General features: G+C 50.4%; 2 protein-coding genes and 1 long non-coding RNA gene across 3 annotated transcripts in view; 2 read left to right on the top strand and 1 right to left on the bottom strand.

Annotated features, from left to right (window-relative positions):
* The window catches only part of ddx1 (DEAD (Asp-Glu-Ala-Asp) box helicase 1), a 29,420-nt gene extending 19,275 nt beyond the window's left edge, over positions 1-10,145 (bottom strand). Inside the window, exon 1 of the mRNA XM_088362197.1 lies at positions 10,007-10,145. The gene's annotated coding sequence lies outside the window, so the exon portion shown is untranslated. The remainder of the gene's footprint in view (positions 1-10,006) is intronic.
* lratd1 (LRAT domain containing 1) lies at positions 3,336-5,117 on the top strand. Its single transcript, XM_088362642.1, has 2 exons — positions 3,336-3,495; positions 3,689-5,117. Exon 2 carries the CDS (start codon positions 3,726-3,728, stop codon positions 4,533-4,535), a length of 810 nt encoding a protein of 269 aa, XP_088218768.1. The 5' UTR covers positions 3,336-3,495; positions 3,689-3,725; the 3' UTR covers positions 4,536-5,117.
* Positions 10,146-11,025: 880 nt separating the features above from the next.
* LOC148381468 (uncharacterized) lies at positions 11,026-12,437 on the top strand. Its single transcript, XR_015854418.1, has 3 exons — positions 11,026-11,170; positions 11,466-11,691; positions 11,781-12,437. It is a non-coding gene; the product is annotated as an uncharacterized LOC148381468 (long non-coding RNA).
* Positions 12,438-12,847: the final 410 nt, after the last annotated feature.

Below are 12,847 nucleotides of genomic sequence, written 5' to 3'. Positions count from 1 at the left end.
GACTGTTATAAATCCTTGATTGTGTACTTTAAGAAAGAAAAAAAAAAAAACGACAGCGAGTATTGACTAATGCTCAGCGGCAGCCCAAGCGAGAGCCGCAGCGGCTTGGCTTATTGACGTGCCGTCGGGTCGCTAATCTTAACGCACACTGGGCTCGTTTACAAACCTTTCTCAGGACTGCATCGGTATCGGGCGAGCGGAATTGAAAACTAACATTGCCTTTTATTAAGGAGGAACAGGCTTTTGCTTTGGGGCGTCCCCCCTGGCTCCCTACCGAGACCGCTGACAATCGAAGCCTCCCGGGTGCACCATCTAACCTCTTTTCGCCGGCGAGGAACAGATGTGGGATAATACGCCTCAATTTTGGCCCAGATTTTTTTGATTTTGCGCCACAGCTGCATGGTGCTAAGTGGCAACAGCTGGAAGGGTGCGATAATAAATCAGTACCGTTTAATGTGAACTTGTGAAAAATCTAAATTTGGTTTTGGCGGACATCCCACGATTAGGCACAATTGAGCAGATTTGAAAGAATCCACTTTGTATCTCCTCAAGGTACAGAGGGGGCCCCATAAGGGGACGCAGTCTCCAAATTGCATCGTAACCTCCACGACTTGGCCACAAAGGCGATTCCCCCGACGCCGACCGCCCGTTAATACATCAAGGCGGCAGCATCCCAATGGCAGCACACCGATTGTCACACACACCCACTAATGAGGACTCGGCGGCCATTGCGAAGGGGTAAAGGTCGGCGACGGGAGTGTTTGATGGAAGATTAGGCTGGCATGTCACGCGGGGGACGGGGACACACACAAAGACGCCGCATGCTGAAGCACAAAGAATGGCCAATTTGAACGACACCCCCCCCCCTCTCTAGAAAACCTGCAAATACATAAAAGGAGGCTTCAAAATAGTTTTGTTGTGTTTTTACGAATGTCAACATTGCTGATGGTGTTCCACAAGGCTCAATTCTATGCCCTCTAATAAACATCACAGACTACCATGACCTTGACGCTTTTCCAAATGGGTTGGGGCAGAACACGCCAATTAATTTAGAATAAAATCAGAGTCAATTTTGAAGCGCGTCCCACGACACGAATTTGTTGTCACGGCGTCAGACGACGACCTCCGTCCGACCTCATTCGACACGGCCGACTCGGGTCGGGTAATTACGCACGCGGTCTGCCGGGCGGCGCTGCTGATGTCGGCACATTTGTGCTGTGGGACCGGAGCCGCTTCACTGCAGCTGATTAGCACTTTTAGGCCCACGCCGACGGCGCCTCGCATACCGATGGACCTGTCCGAGCGCGGCCGGTGAGTCCGATACCGACGAAATGCGAAGACGGCAAAGAGGGAGGGAGGTGAATACGAAGACTCGGCGTGCAAGCTGTAAGTACCGGAAAGGAAGTCAGCATTCAAGGCCGCCTCGTGGACGAGCTTCCCGTGTGTCAGCCGAGGCCATCCCCAATGAGTCACAGTCTGACAAGAGCTGATAAGAGCCCGCCGACGGAGGAGACGCCGCTTTTCAATCACACGCAGATGCGAGGCGGCAGGCAAACACGCACGCACACAAAAACAGTCCTTTGCCAAAAAGGCTTTGGAAAAATCCAATCAGGCGGATGTTTAGGGTTTTTTTTTTTGAAGCAACATCAACTTGCATGTAAGGTGGTCGGCCAGAAAAGGCTGGAGTGAACTTTGCGTCGTTTGAGTCGTCGCCGAGCTTCTGTTTCACGGGAGACGTTTTGCCAAATCAATTACCCACGTTGGCAAAATGAAAACGTCGCCTCGCTAAAAAGTTCCCATTTTCCTGTCTGCTCGACTTGAAGACGTTTTTGCCATCCTCAATTGATTCAACTGGAAAATAAAAGACATCGAGACTATCGGACACACGTGAATCGTCGCCAACATATTTTCAAAGTTGCCACTAACGCCTTTTGCTACGTAAACGCATCTTTTATAGTAAAGTGATTCCAAAGGCGGATCGCCATGGCAACACACAGGCTGAAATCTGATTGGATAAAATCATCTTAACAGAAATGTAGAAACTAGATTAAAAGATACTAAACCAAAACACAAAGTCCATTTACTACAGCTTTTTTTTTCAACCTTGGATGGATTTATCAGGTTTCAGGAACTTTGGGAGCTCCCATTCTCTCTCATCACAAAGAGCTCCAACAAGTGCTCGCTGCCCTAACTAACGACTACTCGGGATGCAGGCAAGTGTAAATACAGAAGAGCCGAGAGCTGAGTGGATGCTTTTGTCCTCTCTGTATGTGTAGAGCAATATCTCCCCTCACAAACAGCCCCCCCCCTCCTCCTCCTCCTCCTCACCACCGCTGGAAACAAAGAGCAAGGACTCTTCCATGCCGGCGCAATCTGCCGCCATCTGGGAGAGCGACTCAGAATCTGTGTGATGAGAAAGGCATAACACATTTCGGATGAGGAGGTGACGAGAGAAAACACGGCTGGGGAGGCTGATGTAAATGGCAAGATAGCGATCTGCTGATGAAAAGCATCCCCGGATGACACCACAGCGACCGCACGCACGTACGCTACATTATGCATGCGGCACTGGCTCGGAAAATTTGAAGCCGCTTGTATTTGGGGCTGACGCAACATCCGCCGGGTCAAAAATCTTACACACTTTGGAATGGTCTCGCTGGGGAATTGCTTGTTTTAGCTGCTGCCGCCCGTCACACACTCAGAGAAGCTTAGAAGTGAATAAAAAGGCTGGGGCAACGCATGTAGACCCATATTGATTAGCATATATTCTTTATCATGTAGGGAAAATGATTCAGTTACAACATCCACACTGCCTCCTGGTGGCGAAAGCAGAAACAGCCGACAAATGTTTTAAGTTACAAATGAAACTCGAATCTCAAGACAAAGACCAACTAAAATGTGACATCACAGGTCCGCTTTCAGATTTTTTTTTCCTGCTTGAAAATAAATATGTTTCTGGGCTCAACAAAGGTTGGGAGAGCTTAAAAAACATGAACATATCCTGCTCATTTGGTGGCGACCTCTTTAACGGCACATCCCAAGTGTAAGCTTGTAGAACACAATTCAAGCTCGCCTGCCGCTGTGATGGAGCTCGGCTCCCTCTCGTCAAGAATTTCCACAGCTATGCGACACATGCACAAACGCGCGCGCGCACGCACACACACCCCATCCACGGCACGGTAACAAGCGCCTACAGTGTCCACACGGCCGTGCGCGTCTCCGATTGGACGGCGGCACTGAATGGCGTTTTCCACCCACTTTGCTCATTGGCGGGCCGGTGAGGGGAATCGTGCGGCACGGTCCACTACCACCGAGAGGAGGGGGCGGGACTACAGCGGCCCCCTTAAATGCCGAGGACGCCGGAGGAGCTCTCGTGTCGGCAGGCTCGGACTCCATCCGCGGAACGGCGCAGCGACCACAGTGGAAGAGGAGCGAGGACGCGCGCGCGCTCATGGAAGTGAAGGATATTTAAGCACCTGCCTGGGGGGCGCACAGGTATTCTTTGTTTTGGCGTGCATAATAAGGCGCGCGTCCGCATTGGTGCGCGCCTGCCTCTCCGTGAGGCTGGCGTGGCGGAGCGGAGCGGAGCGCGCCGAGTCGAGTGTCTTTGTTGAGGCAGCAGCGTCCGTGCGTAAAATGTGCGCACTGGCGTGCTTGGGTGACGCCTGTGCTTATCCCTCCCACGCAGACACCGCAGTCCATGCCTCTGCCTTGCCGGGTCCTTGATGGGAAACCAACTGGACCGGATCACCCACCTCAACTACAGCGAGCTGCCCACGGGGGATCCGTCCGGGCTGGAGAAGGACGAGCTGCGCGTCGGCGTCGCCTACTTCTTCTCCGACGAGGAGGAGGAGACGGCGGACGAGCGCACGCCGTCCGACTGCGGCTTCGGCAAGGATCTGAGCCCGGCCGACGAGGACGGTGGGGTACCGGAGGGGCCTTTCTCGCTGAGCGAGGTGGAGTACTCGGCGTTCCGCGCGCAGGAGTGCATCTTCTCCAAGCTGCGCGAGAACGAGGACCTGGACGTGTACGCGGCCACAACTTTGCTGGGCGTGTGCAAGCCGGGCGACCTGCTGGAGCTGGTGGCCGCCGCGCAGCCGCCGCACTGGGCCGTGTGCGAGCACGACGGCCGCGTCATCCACCTGCACAAGGGCGAGATCCGGCGGGACGCCCTGCTTGAGGTGTGCAACGGGCGCCGCGGCAGGATCGCCAACGGCCGCTACCGCTACCGGCCGCTGCCCGCCGACCTGGTGGTGCAGAACGCGGCGGGCCACGTGGGCTTGCGCAGCGACGAGATCAGCTGGACCAACTCGGAAAGTTTCGCCGCCTGGTGCCGCTTCGGCAAGCGCGAGTTCAAGGCCGGCGGCGAGGCGCACTCGGCAGAGCCGCAGTACTTGCTCAAGGTGCGCCTGGCCGGCAGCGGCGTGCACACGCTGGTCTTTCGCAGCCTGGAGGACTTGATCCGCGAGCGGCGGCGGGTGGACGCCAGCGGAATTCTCGAGGAGCTCTCCCTGGTCAGCGGGGGGAAGGAGTGATGAGGGTGGGGGGCGTGGGGGGATTCCTTCCGATCTGGCCCAACCGCCCCCTCCTCCTCTTGGGGGCGCGGACCTGTTGGTTGTGGACAGCGCCGTGATGCGTTTCGAGCCCTCAGGCGCTGTGCTCTTGTGGAATGTGGAACCGTGTAAACAAGACAACGCCCCTCCCCCTTTTCATCCCACCTAAAAAGACCCCCGCCCCGACCTCTCATGACTGGGCTTGGTTTGGATGCTGGATTTTTTTCAGGGGGGGTGGCTGTCGCGTTGAGAGTCCAATATTTGAGCGTCCCCCTCCCGGTCACACATAAGCTGCCTAAAGAACGACGGAAAACCAAACGAAAGCATTTTTGGCTTGCACAAAAGCGCCCCTCTTCTTTGCCATACAATGACAATATACTTTATTGTCAGCCCACAGCCATCCTGCTCCACGCCAATGGATGTGTGCGCGCGTGCGCGTGCGCGTGTAGACAGAAAATGTATTCCTTTATTTTTGTATTTGCGTTGAGTGGATTATTGATCCTGATCTTGTCGCCCCGCCCTCTTTTTTGGTTCAAATAAATGGAGGTTGAAATATGAAAACAACTGCTTGGTCCAGCAGATGTTATTAGCTTTATACACACACACACACACACTCACACACACACAGCTCGTACTCACTATATGAATTATTCATATGCTGCTGACCTGCCCGAGGCTCGATAGGTTTCATATCTCTTCCCATATTTGAAAAGCCGGGAAAGAGTCACCTGTGCATGCAAAAAAAAAAAAAAATATCCACGGGGAGTTTGAGAAAGTGTACCGCTCGAGTGTTTGTCCTTGCTGTGATTTACGTGAAGCGTCGCAAAGGAAGCTAGCGGAAGCGCTGTGCTTGCTCTTTCAGAATAAGAGCATAAAGAAGAGCCACGCTACCCTAGTTAAGTTAACTCCCGCTTCCCTTGAGAGTTATCGAAATGAGGCTAGTGGGCCGCGAGATGTTGCCAGGAAGATTTGGTCGCGCCAGTGACCATATGTGCGAGTGGGCTCGAGGAAGACTGCGAAGCAACAAGCTCCGAGATTGAGCGTCTTGTTTTGCCTCAGCCATATGTTGCCCGCTTCTTTATTCATGAGGGTCTGCCTCAGATTTGATTTTCCCCTGGGATGAACGTAAACGTCGTTGCCACGGGAACCAAGGCTGCCACGGACCTCTGTGTCAATCCTTTGCAGTCAAACAGTCCAATTAGTGATCTGTAGCTATCAGCCAATCAAAATGTTCTTGAAAACTTTGATCCCGCCTTGAATTGAGTGAATTCTCATTTTCACTTGAACACAACTCGAAACACGCGAGTCAACGGCCTGTGACGGGAATCAGCTCGAACTACGGAGGCCCTCGCAACGGACTGATTGACTGGCCGTCGCGCACGTTTCAAACCGGCCTCAACTGTCAAAACAAATCGAAAGGACGTTTGTGCCAACCGTCCACTCGGAATGCTAATGACAAAAACAACGTAGCGAATTTATTAGCTCAAGAGGAGAAGGCGGAGCTAAGATGGGTCGTGTTGACCCTGAATGTGTGTGGTCCAAATCCTGCCCTGCACTTTCTTATTGAAGTGACCTCTCTAGCATTTCGATTCATGGGAATGAGCGAGCCTGGCACCGCCGTGGCTTTAAGGAGTCACGGGGGGTGAAGAATTTTGGAATCTCAACACTGGCCCCGAGCTATTCATACTTTTTTTTCGGTGTCACAAAACACACTTGAAGAGCTCGTGATGGTTTAATCACACCAGTCAGGCATTTTGAGCTCCTTGATATTTTTGTCCATGCACAGGTTATCCTCAGGATGCCAATCATGTGGAATAAAAACTTGGGGGGGTGGCCATGACAGCCATGTTGTGACCCGAATTGTTCCGTCGGAGTCGAGCTTAGACAAGTTCTGCCGGCGGCGAGGCCTTGCATAAATACAACCACTCAACACAAGTGTGAGGAAGGACCAAGCCATCAAATATGTCGGACAAGGCTGAGCTGTCATGCTCAAAGTGTGTGTGAGGGGGTCATTTACTACAAAAGGGGAAAAGCAATTTACACACAGTGCTCAGAAAATGGGGGGGCTGCAGGAGTTAACTTGGTTGATACGCTGCTTTGTGGTTCTGTCAATTGACTTAGAAGTTCTGTCTCAGAACTAATCAAACTCGAGAGTCGAGGTCCCACAGTAAGGCGCAATATATGTCCACGCGTGGCTTTCAATCAGCTCTACAGTTAAATGACTTTTGCAGCTGATCCCAGAATTGATCGTAAACAAAACACCCAATATACCGCTGATGTGCAAGCAGGTGGTTCATAATGATGCACAGGTTGATGCGTATTGACAAGGCGGGGGCGCGCGCTCGCGCGTAATTGCCGCCGATGTGTTTGCGCAACAAGCTCGCTCGTAAAAAAGAACGCGTGGCAGCCAGCAAGGGAAAGGAGGGCATAATCCGGCGCTAATGGCACATGAAGCCGAGCAGAAAATTGCAAAAAGAAAAAGAAAAAGGACTCCGAGGATGGCCGTCGGCTGTGATGAAATAAAAGCTCGGCGACTACAACTCGCCGAAGCTATAAAGACGACCATATGGCGGCTGATGTTCTCCATCGTTGCAAGAAGGTTTTTGTTTGTCAAAACAACTTCCACCAGCACGCGCGGCTGAACCTGGCGGCGTCATTGCGCAATCGGAAATGGCCTGTGCGCGCAGTTGTCACTTTTAGCTTCACTGGCAAAAGTCCTCAAAGTGTCATTTGGACCGACTGCCAAGGTTCTTTCCGTTTCATTCGAAATGAATTTCCGGCGCGCTCCGAACGAGAAAGCAACCTTGGCAAGTGCCATTCGAAGGATAATGTGCGTTTTGACACAAAATTGCTCTCGCCGAGCCCAATCAGCAGATTGGCCCTTTATTTACTTTTGCATACAAGCCAGACAATTGCTGGAAGGTGTCATTTAAAATGGCACAACGGCGTGATTGCTTGGAAATAGAAAGAGTCGTGATGGCCGGAATTCTGACTTGAAAAATGTCACGGGTTGGCGCCAGCGTCCGTATGGCCGAGTCTTTTCGCGCATGTTGCGGCACCGCATGAGGCCCGCCTCCGCTGCTGGTCATTAGACGCGATGGCGCAAACAAAATTGACTCTAGATGAGCACGGAGACACCCGACAGCGATCGCGCTCTGACCCGGCCGGCCCTGACGGAAGACATTGCGACCATCGCCGACCTTCCGCGTGAGAATTAAAAAAAACGAGGAGCCAAATCGCAAAAGAATTATTCACGACCATCTGGCCGCGATGGCGCTCTTTCACCGTTAGCGGCAGACACGAGTAGGAGCCTCCCTGCGGGGTTGCAGCCTGCCCGACAGTCCTTCAGCGCTGCGCGCTGGAGCATAACTAAATCCTTATTCAGACGCCCGACCGGTAGCGAGCAGAGGCTGTGAAATATTGATGAGGAATGCCAGAAAAAAAGAAAGGGGGGAGAAAAAAAACACTTCTACTGGCACTGAAGGGCTCGCACAAAGAAGCTCTATGCAGGCAAAGTTCCCATGCAACTAGTTGCGTCAAACAATATTCATGCAGCTAGCCCCCAAAAATCTGATTTGGGTTTAATTGCATTACTGTCACTTTTGGTGCTCTCTGGTACATCGAAAATCAAATTTGCCTAATTGGAAGCATGATGTTGTTTCTTATACTGCCCCCTGGTGGCCAGGGCGTGCATACCAGAAGGACCTGCACAAAGTCCACTCAATTGAAGCAAAAACGGGTGACAAAAGCAACTTCATTCTTTGACATCAAAGTTTCAAAACAGCAACTATCAATAATTATCAGCGTAAAGTTAGCAGCATGTTGGAAAAGTAGTATAAATAGCACACCCAAAACGGGCAACAAGATGATTCCTTCGTGTCGTGACCAACACCCGAGGGATATTTCAGTCGGCATTTCAACTCAACCCCGCCCCCCAAAAACAACAACTTTTTTCAAGTATTGCATCATCTGACATCCAACCTTACGCCGTCCTCCAGTAATGAATTAATCCGCTGCAAGGCCCGAAGCAGTCCGGGGCTCATGCAATAATCACGCAAACCTTCACATACGTAAAATTCCAACTTGAAAGCGAAAAGCCTGCAACCAATTATGAAATGCTAATGGAGGAACATTCAGGGACGAGGTGTTATCGGAACGCTGGAGTGCGTCTGGCCTGCTGATTTATTTATCCTACCTTATTTTGTTGACGCTGCGAGCGTTGTGCTCCCCGCGGCGGACTTAATGAAGGATCATGTTGTTGGACTAAGCTGTAAAAGGCAGACAGAAAACCAAATTCAACAGCTCTTGACCCCCCGGAGAGGTGGACGGCTCATCAATCTGCTCAATGAACGAACCGAGCGACGGCTCGCTTCGGCTTAGCGGAGGTCGCCGAGGCGTCGTGGCGCAAGTCCCGGCCAGCTGCGGTTTAATTGCGGCTGCGGCCGAGCGATTGGGTTTGCCTTTCGCCGAGGTACAATTAACACGCCGGTTAGCTTGTAAGCCTTGTCGGATGCCGGCGTGTGCACTCGCCTTGTCGCTTCTAATTAGCACGCTTTGCGCTTGTTTGGCGCAGGCGCCAAAAGTCAGACGGCAGAGTCGTGAATCATCGTTCAAATTTGTCTGCAGGGTAAACTGCGACGTCCTGATTTGCCACATTGTTTTAATCTGGGATCGGTCCCCGTTGGAGTTAAATCAAGGGTAAAGAGTCTTTGTGCATCATCATTAGTTCATTGCAACACTTTCCGGTGTGCACTGCTTGGCCACCAGGGGGCAGTGTGATTCAATCAAGCCCAACAAAGACGACTTTCACTACCACTCAAACTGCAGTCATCATTGTTTAGAGGACGATGACATAATGTCTGCAGAATCTAATTTAAAAAATGATCACGATTAATTTAAATGAACCTGATCGTCTGCGATATTTACTTTTGAAATGAAGGCAAAGACAGTCTGCACTCAACAAACATCTTCTCAACCAGCATGGACCAAATGAGAAGCCAGCAGCAGCAACCTCACGTCGCTCGCTGGATCGAGAGAACCATCGAGTCATGTGGCGAAAAGAAAGCAGTCCAGCAAAAATTGGAGCTAGAGCATTACCGTGAGGAGCTAGTGCCTCCATTGTCTTAACAGTCTGTCATAGCAAATTATTGTGATTAACGGCCATTAACCATGCAGCTAGCTCCATTGTGAGCACTGTTGTTGCACATTGATAATTATAGTTAAGTCAATCAATTGCCTTTATGCATTATTAACATGAACGCCCCCTTTCATTGTTTTGTGCTTCTTGGCAGAAATTTGCTCTTGACTACAAATTATTCCTATTTGCTAAATTTGCATCAGCTTTTTTTTTTTTTTTTTTTACAATGACGTCAATAAAACACCGTTGGAAATGTGAGAAATTGCATGATACACTTGGAAGTGGTTTCATTTAAAAAGATAAAGATTAAACTCACTCTTTTCGTTGTACGGGAGCCGTGCTTGATTGCTGAAGGTTGAGACAGGTGAGGGCGGAAGTGAGGTAAATATTACACCGTGCTGTGAGTGCCTTTCAGAATAAAGCAGGAAGTCGAAAAATGACACCCAGCCTCATGCGGTTCTAATAAATAAAATATAATAGAAAACTAGAATAAAATACACCAATTTTGAGCGCAAAATTTGGATAAACAGTAACTGGATGCTTGACATGTGCTTCAGCAATGTGTCTTGCAATCCAAAAATTTGAAGCCATGCATTTGCATTGTAATTGTCTGACGAATACGCCTCCCTCCCTCGCTAATCCATCAAGTGAAAGTCATTTTTTGTGTGTGGACATATCGCAGCATGTATCGGCGCGTTTGGAAGTGACGTCGATGCGTAATTGTCGCACGCCGTCAGTGACATTTGCGGACGTGCGCGGCAGCTCGGTCGGGGAACGAGGACAAGAACGCCGTGTCACGCCAACCCATTTAATGGCTTCTCTTTGTGTGCCTTAAAAGCCGCTTGACATTTCCCATCAGGATCCCGGACGCTCCGCGCACGCGCGTGTGCGCGGAAAGTTCTTAAATATTACTTTGGAGTTCTACACGCCATTCCGTAGGAAGAGAAAGAAAACTGCTGAAAGTGAAAGCAGGCCATCTTCTTGTCAGACAGCTTCTCGCTCCATTGAGATTTGTTACAGGCCCACAAAAAAAATGCAATTTGTTTTGTTACATGTTTTTAATAAAGATAAATAAATAAAATTGTACAGTATTGTATAAAATTTGTAATACATGTTGAGTTTTTTTATAGTAGAACAAGTGCCGTACTGATGAGCTGTCTCAATGTCAGCGTAACGGCCCCGTGTCCCAATACTTTTGACCATATGAAGGCACGTTGGAGTGCATAGAAAAAAGCGGAGAAGGTCACAAATGTGTTCATTGTTGACAGGTGGAGTTGAGGGTGTTTTTTTTTGCTTAAGCATTAGCTCCTCCCCCCCACCCTACCTCGCCAGCAAGGCCTTTTAGCCGGCCGATGCGCTAGCGTGAGCCATCGATCGGCTGCTTAATACAGCAGACACACATTTAAGCATTGATTTGTGGCTTCTGTGACTTTTGGCCAGCGAGGATGATTAACCGAGGTCTCGTGGCAGCGCCCTCAAGGTTTGTGTGTGCGCAGTGTACGAGATTTAATGGAATGTACACAATGGAGTGTACACACCCACACACACACATGCAGTGTACTGGAGTTAAATATTTCAAGGTGTAAAAAAGTAGTGAGGCAACTTTTTGCCACTGACTTGAGGTGCATTTGACTTTGCTTGCCCTTCACAAAGCAGCAAAGTGAGCGAAGGCTTGAAATAGATGCACACAATTTCGACTCACAATCACAATGTGGCGTTCCACAAGGTCCGATGCTCGGTCCACAGGATTTTCTCGACATTTTTACCTTTTTCAGGTGTGTAAGTGTCGCCGCCAACAAACGGGTCGGTGGCTATATAATGAAGCTTATTAGGCGCCGGCCAGCCGGCGACGTGTCTCGGCCCTGGTTTGTCTGTCACCTCGCTGCCGAGGCTGACAGTTTCCCGCCCGCCGCCTTCCAGGAATTACCTATCATTGCGTTGTCAGCGCACTGGAGGAGGCGAAGGGCGTTGGAGCGGGTGCGAGGGTTGACACTTTGTCAGGTGAGAGACGCTGAAATGACCGTTTAGCAGCCGCCGACTGCCTTATCGCCCGTCTCGGCTTTAATTATTCCCTTTTCTTTCCTAGCCAGAAAGCACTTAATGGCGGATTTGTCGAGATGAACGAGGCCTCCCGCGGAGCTCCGAGCCATCGTTTGATGATTGGTCTGATTAGGGACAATCAACGACAATAAGCAATCTATCTGTCTCTCTCACACAGGTGGAAGAGTTAAGCATCCTGTGGCTAAGCGAAACAGCAGCACCTGCACGTTGCCTGATAGTCGTCAAAAAGAACAACGTTTCAAACACACGTGTTGTTCTTTTTCACAGCAGCGATAAATAGCCGCCGTCTTGCCGGACGCCCGAGCGACCTGACACGGCAGCGAATTGGCGTGATTTGCGCGCTGGTCACGGCTCGGCTCTGAACTCTAATCATGTTCCCCTTGAAACACAACGGACGGAATAAGTGCAACACGTTGAATTCCTTTCAGGGCCGCTTCATCGTCAATGATAAGCCTCTGCTCCCGTGTTGACCGTTGTGAGCTGTGGTTACCGCGGCAACAACGTCAAAACCAGTCCCCTTAATTTGAGTAAGTGCGGGAGATGTCCAGGCCGGTCCACTAATAACAGTAGCAGGTGATATTTGGTTACCGTGGCAACAGTCATTTGAATAACAACTACACAAGTTGACCATCTGCTAGCTTAACGCTAACATACAATGCAAAACGCCATTACCAGGCTATAAAAAATAACAAAGCATCTATGAGTGTTTTGAATGACAAATGTTGCTCGTATCTCAAAGCGCCTGCTTGGCTGGTTGAATGAAAATGCTCAGTGATGTGCAGTTACCATGGCAACAAACGAGAGATGCTATTGTCCATGTTACAAGTGCGCGGTTGAAGCTTTGACTTCTTAGCGCTTCACGTAGTCAAACACAACATACGGCGACATGCACATCACTTCGTCCCTAATTAGCTCCAAAGCCCCGACCGACCGACCGACCGACCGACCGCCGCCTGCTTTCAACACCTCTCAGCACGTCGTTGCCGATTGTGTTAGTTAAGATTCCAGACCGCTGCCCTCGGCGAAGCTCAAAATTACACACACAGCCTCTTCTTTGTTTTCGGTAGACAGTTGTAATGTTTACACTCCTTCCTCC

This window comes from Syngnathus floridae, chromosome 19 (assembly GCF_059516105.1).
Source record: "Syngnathus floridae isolate MCC-2025c chromosome 19, RoL_Sflo_1.0, whole genome shotgun sequence".
Classification (NCBI taxonomy): Eukaryota; Metazoa; Chordata; class Actinopteri; order Syngnathiformes; family Syngnathidae; genus Syngnathus; species Syngnathus floridae.
The sequence above is the reverse complement of the archived record's forward strand: the minus strand, read 5'-3'. Positions and strand labels throughout refer to the sequence as shown.